At 51.0% G+C, this 8,875-nt stretch overlaps 1 protein-coding gene across 1 annotated transcript; it reads left to right on the top strand.

Annotated features, from left to right (window-relative positions):
- Positions 1-859: 859 nt before the first annotated feature.
- Positions 860-1,798, top strand: LOC135329899 (olfactory receptor 6E1-like). Its single transcript, XM_064519936.1, has one exon. It carries the CDS (start codon positions 962-964, stop codon positions 1,796-1,798), a length of 837 nt encoding a protein of 278 aa, XP_064376006.1. The 5' UTR covers positions 860-961.
- The last annotated feature ends 7,077 nt before the right edge of the window (positions 1,799-8,875 follow it).

Below are 8,875 nucleotides of genomic sequence, written 5' to 3'. Positions count from 1 at the left end.
AGCTGAAAGAAGTGTTACCAGTCTCTTCCAGACACTCTGTTCTCTCTCTGCATTGACAAGATGAAAGTAAACTCAAACTGAAGTGCCTAACTTTAAGGCATCTAAAATATAAGCCTACTTAGTATTATTTGTTGTTGTTGTCATTCCAGATGCTTCCTATTGAAAATAATCAAAAGGACAGAAGTTCTTTAAGATGCTAAGATTTCCCCCTTCCCCTAAAGGGAAAGCAAGGCATTTAGGTCAGGACATTTAATAACAATGCTTCCTCAATGTTTCTGGAGAAACAGAGAGGAAGAAGATGTGGAAGAAAGCAGGGGATTACAAAAGAGATATTTGATATTAACTTGTTTTGAAGTCAACAGCCTTACAGATGTTTCAAGTCAAAAAAGGCAAGTACTGAAAAGCAGAAGGAATAACTTTCAAAATATTATCTAAATGGATGATCTGGCATCTGCAGATAATAGTATTTGTGCTGGAAGATTAGTTTGGCTTTTGAAACACGGATGTGATGGATGTTTGAATTAGGCCAAAGTGAACTGGGAATTTCCCAGGCATGGCATGAAATAGTTCTCAACCTCTTTAAAATACTGTGCTCTTGAGAAAGAATCCTTTGTGAGTGATTGGAAAAGGTAGAAAGGAGACAGCAAAATCTCTGAGGACTCTAAGTGAAGTGTGAAGCAGAGAAATCAGGGTGCCATGAATGGTTGAGATGAATATTTCTGTCTGTGTTAACATAGGAAGCAAGCGAGGGGGTGAAGGAGGATATACTCTCCCGCCCAGACTGTGTAATTCTCACACTTGCTTCTTCATGCTCCAGTCTCAGCAGGATGTACTGAAATCGGGCAAGGGAGCAGGAAATGAAACTGTAGTTGCTGAGTTCATCCTAGAGGGTTTCTCAGGGCTTGATCAAAGGCTACAGCTGTTTCTCTCCCTGCTCCTTCTACTCATATACCTGACAACAATGATGGGGAACACAATGATCATTTTCCTAGTGTGTGTGGATCGCCGCCTGCAAACTCCCATGTACTTTTTCATCAGCAGTCTGGCATTCCTGGAAATCTGGTTTACATCCTCCACAACCATCACATTGCTGGCGATTCTGAGCTCTGGTAGGAGAACAATCTCATTAAGCAGCTGCTTTGCCCAATCCTATTTCTATTTTGCCCTGGGTTTTACAGAATTTGCTCTGCTTGTTGTCATGTCCTTTAACCGCTACGTTGCCATCTGCCAGCCTTTGCATTATGCTGCCATCATGAAGCAGCAGCTCTGCACCCACCTGGTTGTTGCTGCATGGGTCATAGGCTTCACACTCGCGAGTTACCACCTGGTCCTGCTCTCAAAGCTGACTTTCTGTAGTCCCAACAAGATCCACCATTTTTTTTGTGACAGCTCCCCCTTATTCAAACTGTCCTGCTCTGACACCAGCCTGCTTTGGAAAGCAGACTCCATTTTGATATTGTTTGGAGTGCTGGGTTCCTTATGTCTAATCATGGTGTCCTACGTGTGCATCTTCCACTGTATTCTGCACATTCCAGCAGCGTCTGGGAGGAAGAAAGCTTTTGCTACATGTTCTTCCCATCTCAGTGCCTTAGCCATCGTATATGGAAGCTGCATTGTTCTCTATGTACGGCCCTCAGAAGATGTTTCCTTGGAGACCAACAGAGTTGTAGCTTTGCTGAACACTGTCCTGTACCCATTCTTAAACCCCTTCATCTACAGTCTCAGAAACAAGCCTGTGAAACTGGCCCTGAAGGAAGCCGTTGGCTGTGCAAAGGTTTGGCTTTTTCCCCAGTCATGATGCTTTTCATGACAGCAATTCTAATTATGTACTGTATATTATATCACACATATATATAGGTAGCTACTAAATCCAGGTGCCTCAGGAGATTTATGTTCTCATTGGATTGTAGTGTTGAAAGGAAGGAATGTGAATTGTGAGTCTTGGTTAGAGGGGGTTATTATAAATAAAATCTAAAAAATATTAATAAAATGTTGAACACACACACTTAGGACTGGGACATAGACTGCCAGTCCATGCTGACACAAGGAAGTTTCATAAGTCATCTCAGGAAATTTAGCTGAAAACTCTGGGCACAATGTCCAAGGGCTGTTGAGAAAAGCTCAAAACACCTTCTCTCCCTGCATAACAGAAGATGCTAAGCATGAAAATTAAGCTCAAACATTACAATGGGTTCAAATTCATTGGATTCAAATCCATAAAACACTTCTCAGATTCATCAGTGTGATGAAGACAGCCTCACCGATTTGCCAGTGATAGCATGCAGACAATAGCTTTATTTGGAGGGAGCCACTTTGGAGGGAGATTTCTTAAAAATGCATATTTTCGTAACATACTGTCAGCATGTTCACTGCTAAAAGCTCTGCTTTATCTCCACTGATGACTCTAGGATGCATTTTTCTGCAGGAAAGAAAAATCCTATTTCTTCTTGGATAATTAATCATTTTCTACCTTCTTTTTCTTCGCTGAAGGAGTTTTTCATGATTGAAAATTATTTCAAATAAACTATATATGCTTCTATCACACTTTTTTCTTCTTGTCCATCAATGAAATTTTATTATTCTCCATCCATATCTTTACATGGCAAAGTGATGGGCAGAAGCATGTAGTATTGATAAAGGGAAACACATTTTAGAGAAATAATCAACACATGGAAATCCCTTTTCAACTTTTCTTTTCTTTTCTTTTTTTTTTTTTTTTTGCATTCCACAGGGGGGGAAAAAAGCACAGAGGAAGGGAAAGCATTGCCATTGTTTTACTCCTTTGCAGTTATTTCTAATCAGCATTTCGTTTTGTTAGGGCCTCTGAAGGGCAGAATTACTGTTAACAGCTTTTTTGAATTTTGTGTGTGAGCATCCCCTTTCCAAAGGGAATTCTACAAGGGTGAACTCTTTTTAGGAGAACCAGATCCAGTTCATCTCTGCAGCCCGTCTCCTCACATGGGTCCCCAGGGAAGCTATGGCATGTTGGGTGACCAAAGCTCAGCCCAGCAGAGCACTTGGGCACTCTTGGGCAGCTCGGTCGTCTTGCTCTGGGCTGGGTCCTTCTGAACCAGCGAAGGATGTGGTGGCCCTGGGTCTTCCCCTCTGGGCCCACAGCTCCACCAGAAACATGGGGTTAGGGTATGCAGGCAGACAACTAGGCTCTGGCTTGGAGTTGAGCTAACTGACCAGGGCGTGAGAAACTAGTGGGTATGAGAAATGATTGGATGCTGCAGGGAACAGAATGAGACCCTGCCAAGTTACAGACAGCACTGTGAGGGATGGCTGGATTTCAGTGATGGTTAAGGGAGAATTATATGAGAAAAGGACAAGCTTCCCACATAACTGGCGTATTGGGGTCCTTTGGGGAGGAGACTCTTGCAGCACCAGCAGTACCGAGGTGACAATATCAAAAGCACCATATGAGCCAGAGGTTACCTAGCTAACAGTATCAGAAACATTAAACTTGAGTACATAGGCAGTAGAACTGGGGTCAATGAAGAAAAGAACACTTAGAGATGGGCTGTTTATTTCAAAGGGGATAAAGCTGGAAAAAAGGAGGGATCAAGCTGGATCATGTAAGAAGCAGCATGGGAAAATGGAGGCAGAGGGAATAAAAGGGGCCAGTCATGTGTAAGCAAGCTGCTGGCTGGCACGTACACTTGTCTGGCCAGGCTGTGTACCTGGTCTCTGCGGTGTAGCCTCTCATTATATTGAATCCTATTCCTAGCTATTTTCTGTATGAGTGTGCTCTCTGTTCTGCATGAGTGCATGTGTGGAAGGCTTGCAGATGTCCAGGCAACCAGCTACCAGAGATACCTGTGCGAGGGTGCATGTAAGGTCCTACAAACTTTGAGTCCGATTAACTGGTGAGCAAGAACAGGACCAAGCCATTTGTATCGTTCATGTTTTTGAGTATTGCACGCATCTCTGTGGAGCCTATAAAGGTACTATGTCTGAGTTGATTTTTTTGGTGGTCAACCATGTCCATACAGAGTGTGTGCGTATGCCTCTTGGAAGTACATGCCCTGCCTCACTGCTGACAGGACCAACAAACAGAGAACTGCAGCAGTTCCCCTTCCAGCAGACCAGGAGGGATCTCTTTATTCAGAAATCCACTGGATTCAGTGTTCTTTAACACTGCAGGCCTTGGAGGTGCTGCAGCCACTTGATCTTGATGCTGAGGATCTGTTGTTACACATACTATACATGTCTTCATTATGTCCAAGAGTTAAAAAAAAAGTTGGGCTATATTTAAGCCAAATAAGTATCTCAAATATCTCAAGACCTGTTTTTGCCTTTTACACAACAAACATTACTCTCGTGTTAAGGATCGCAGGAAGGTATTTGGGTCAAGAATTTTTTTTAAGCTTTGTCAGGTATTGCACAAACATCTCCATAGCTCTTTCAGCATCACTGCTGAAACTTTGCAAAACTTTGCAAAACTGTGCTATGTCTCTGATTGATTGTGCACATAATCCATAGGCACCCAGACTCCTCTCCTTTGCACACTTTGCACACACTCCTTTAGACATAAACCGTTGACCTAGTCTGGGACTAGGATTGGATTCAGCCGCCTCTGGACTCCTCTGAAGAGGAGTTTGGAAAGCAAGAAGGTCCTTTCTGAACCTCGTGACTCAATGGGAGGGTCTCCTTCGCACACACTCCTTTAGACATGAACTGTTGACCAAGTCTGGGACTAGGATTGGATCCAGCCGCACCCAGGCTCCTCTGAAGAGGAGGTTGGAAAACAAGGGGGTCCTTTCTGAACCTTGTGACTCAACAGGAGGGTCTCCCTGACACTTTCAGCTGACTCTGTCCTCCACACAGTAAATAACAGAGTGAAACTTGCCATCAAACCCCATTAAGTCACTCTCTTATCTATGATTACACTTTGTTAAGTCATTATCTTACTGCAATAAAATATAGTGCTGCTTCTCTCCTACGAGTGAAGTGCATTACTGCACTCATCCACACCACAGGTACCCAGGGCTGTTCTTCAGAGCGACCTTGACAGGACACAGAAATATGCTGCTGGGAAAAGCAAGGCCATGAAATATCCTGGTCTTGGGTGGCATAAGCCCCACGACAGGCAGGGCGGGGGCCAAGTCACTAGAGAGCACCTCTGCAGAAAAAGTCCTGGAGGTCCTGGGGACAAGCGGAGCTGGAGGCAGCAGAGTGCAGCCAGCAGGGTGAGGGAAGGCATTGCTTCCCCGCGGCTCAGCATGGGCGAGACCATGTCTGGGCACAGGGTCCAGTTTGGGCTCCCCAGTTCCAGATAGATGTAGACGCACTGCTGCAAGCCCAGCAGAGGACCCTGAGCTGGTGGGGAGCTGGAACATGGGACGTATGAGGTGACACCAAGGCTGCTGGGTCTGTTGAGCTGGGAGAAGAGAAGGTGCAGGGGGATCTGGCTGCTGCCTGCAGCTGCTAAGGGCAGGGTGGGGAGAGGATGGAGCCAGAGCCTTCGCGAGGTTCCTGGGGCCAGGACGAGGGGCAAGGACACAAGGGGCAGCAGGGAAAATTCCCATCTGAGAGTGCCAAAAGCCTTTGAAGCCTAAGGGTGCTCCAACAGAGAGAGTCCGAGCTCTGCCAGGCCCTGGGAAACCCCCTCTGGCTGCCACCCCTTGCGGCAGGAGCTTGGAGCAGAGACCTCCAGAAGCCCCTTCCCACCCCAGCTGCTCTGGGACTCTTTGACTGGTTGAATGGGTTTCCCTCCAGACCTGACTGGCTTCATTGGCCTTGCCTGCACTAGTCTTCCTCTGGAGATGCGCCCAACACCAAGTAACATGGGCAGAAAAAGCTTCCCAGGGTTTTTTATTCAAAGCAGGCAATGGCTGTCACCAGCAAGGGCTTGTGAGAGCTGTGGCAGCATTTCTGTAGCACCCAGGACAGAGTCTCCGTCACTCTTGCTCTCTGCTCTGCGCCAGCCCCGATCTCAGGGGACCTGCCCGGCACTTGCACCCGCACGCCGTTCCTCTCGCTGCCCCGTGACACAGCGGCAGCAGAAAGCTCTGCGCAGAGCCCGAAGTGCTGTGCTGAGCCGTGAGGGCCATCGCCTGGGCGCTGCAGCATGCGGGAGGGTGGCGTTGCCTGTGGCGGGAAGGAGAGCCGCGTGTGAGGGGCAGCGAGGGCGCAGGACCGGCACCTGCCTGTCCCCTGCCACCAAGGGCTTTCCCACGGGGTCGTGGCCTCGGCACAGCCAGCTCCCGAGGGCTTCCTGCTGCCGGCCTCGGTGCCCCTTGCTGTGCCGGCACAGGCCCCCCGTCCCCAGAAGGGCTCTTGACTTGGGTACGTACCTGCGTCAGCCTCTGGTGTGTGCCTGAAGGAAGAGGATGACTTCTCCTTGCCTTTGGGCTCAGAGGCAACCTGCATGGGCAGAGCAAGAACACACACCTGCGTGCCATCAGCTGGCGATGCTCAGGATACTGGTGCCCCGGGATGGACGGGGGAAAGGGCTTGGGGTCGGGGGATGCTGCCACCAGCTGCAAGTCCCAAGGGGAGGGACCTGCGGCTGCCACAGCAATGGCACAAGGCCGTAGCAGCAGGGCTGGGCTGGCTGGGGGCCGCGACGGGCAGGGGCGAATGGAGGCGGCCGGGTGCGTGGCAGAAGGGGGGTCGCTCACCGGGTGTGGGAGGGGGCTGCTGCTGGGGCCGCCCCTCCCCTCCTCGCTCAGCCTCCATGCCCCAGGGCTGAACGCAGCACAAGGGGTGGAGGGCACGTCAGCCCTGTGCCTTTGGCACTTTGAAACAGAGAGGAGCAGGCATCTCCCCCATGGGAGATACTGCAGAGGGTAAATGGCTGGGGGTGACCGCTTGGCACCATGGCCGGGGGGGTGCCACGCGATGGGGCAGCTCTCTGCCCCCACCCTGCACACCCCAGACGCAGCTCACACAGCAGCTCCCTCTCATCATGGGTGCCAATGGCGTGCTCATTGCTCACCTGGTGAGGAGGGCCTCCAGCCAAGGCAGAGGTCGCTGGTGGTGTTTCCTTGGGCAATGGCTGTTGGAGAGGCAGGCTGTTGCTCTCAGCCCAAGTGCCTGCGGCCAAGGGAGAGGCCTGTGGCACAGCTTCTGCAGGAACTGATGGAGTCAGAGGTGCATTTTCCCCCGCATCCGGAGGGATGCTGGCTGTGGCGGAGGCCTCCTCCGGCTTTGTTCCTGTGCTCAGAAATGCTGATGGGGCGAGAGACGCGCTGTCCCCCGCGTCCTGAAAGCCATCGGCCAAAGCAGGTGCCGCTGACTCGGCTCCTCTGGGCACTGCTGGGGTAAGAGGCGTGCTCTGCAGGTCGCCCGTTGCCTCCCCAGTAGCGTCTCTGGCCTTGACGTTGGGAGAGCAGGGCACCTTCTGGGGGCACATCTCTGTGTCTGTGAAGAGGCTCCTGAGGCTAGGTCTGACCCAGGTCATGCACAAGGAGGGCTTTCCCTCCAGCTCCCCTCTCTTGCAGAAGCTCTTCATCAGTGTGCTCTTCCTCACTGGGCCAGTCCGCTTGCTCCTCCTGCAGCGCTCCCAGGACTCTCTTGCCTCTTCCCACCTCCCGCTCCCTCCTGGGGGCATGGGCATACAGCTGCTCCAGCACCTCCCACTTGCACCTTGCATCCTTGAGGAGCCCCACTCTCATCACCTCCGGTTTCCACAAGTTGTAGAAGGAGTTTCTGGTGAGGAGCTGAAAGGAGAGAGGGAGATTTGTGAAGGCAGCTCCTTTTCCCACCAGGAAAGGCCTCACGGGGCCCCGCCAGCACTGGCACAAGCAGGCTGTCGTGGCACGGCGCAGTGGCTGGCCCCAGCACAGGGAGGGTTGGCACCTGCCCTGGCCCAGCCCTTGCACTCACCTCCTTGGGTTTGACGTTGAGGGATCCTGAGGCTAGCAGGCATGGCAGGGGTGAGAGTGCGGGGGCAGCCGGCACCGTGGGCACTACAGCCCCAGGCAGGCTTGCAGCCTCGACGGGGCTTGGGGGTGCTTCCCACCACGAGGGTAGCTCCCAGTGCAGAGCATGGCTGCCAGCGGCAGTGGAGGTTGTGTTGGAGCAGGTTGGGGAGTGTCAGGACCAGGTGGGTGCTGCGAGCGGGCAGGCAGGCAGGAGTGAGCGCCGGGGGAGCCAGGGCTGGCACAGTTCGGCTTGGCTCGGCCGCCTGGGAGGAAAGCTGTGCCAGGAGAGCCGTGGCCAGTGGCGGAGGGGCTGCTTGTGGCACTGCTGGCCAAGAAGGGGGGCCAGGGCCAAGGCGAGGAGCCAAGAGAGTGTGAGCACCAGTTGCCGTCTTGTGGGCGGAAGAGAGCTGCTGGGGGCAGCGGGCAGCGGGCAGCACTGTGGGCTGAGATGTTCCCGGGCACAGGGCGCCCCAAGCACAGCAAAAATGCCGCTGTCTGGGGAAACAGTTTTCCTCCCCAACACTTCCTGGAGGTTTGTTTTCATTCTCTGAGAATCCCTAGAGGCACAAGCAGATCCGAAGAATAATAACCTCTGTTGCCTAATAGACCATGGAATAGGCAGTAGCACAGGGGACGCCAGAAAAACCACCTGTCACCATTTGGCCAAAGATGGTCAAGTTTTCCATTAATTTCTTTTGAGAGAGGCACTGAGGTTACTTGGAAGACGTCCAGATGTGTGTAGGTCCAAAGGCACTGACAACCATTGGTCTCCTAAAAATGCCAGGCACGAGACTTTCAGGCAATGCACATGGGAAAGGAAGGCCGAACACACTGATCTCAACAGATCATGTATGTATACACAATATGTATGGAACAACAACAACAACAGATAGCCCGTAAGAAAGCTTAAAAGGATTTATATGAGATTTATTAATCTATTCTAGATATATATGTATACATATATGCACAGCTCTATTTATATTATATCTACAAGCTCTCTTTAC

This window comes from Dromaius novaehollandiae, chromosome 14 (assembly GCF_036370855.1).
Source record: "Dromaius novaehollandiae isolate bDroNov1 chromosome 14, bDroNov1.hap1, whole genome shotgun sequence".
NCBI lineage: Eukaryota > Metazoa > Chordata > Aves > Casuariiformes > Dromaiidae > Dromaius > Dromaius novaehollandiae.
The sequence above is the reverse complement of the archived record's forward strand: the minus strand, read 5'-3'. Positions and strand labels throughout refer to the sequence as shown.

Coding starts and splice junctions, on each gene's coding strand:
- LOC135329899 (XM_064519936.1), top strand. CDS start 962: ATGATGGGGAACACAATGATCATTTTCCTAGTGTGTGTGGATCGCCGC.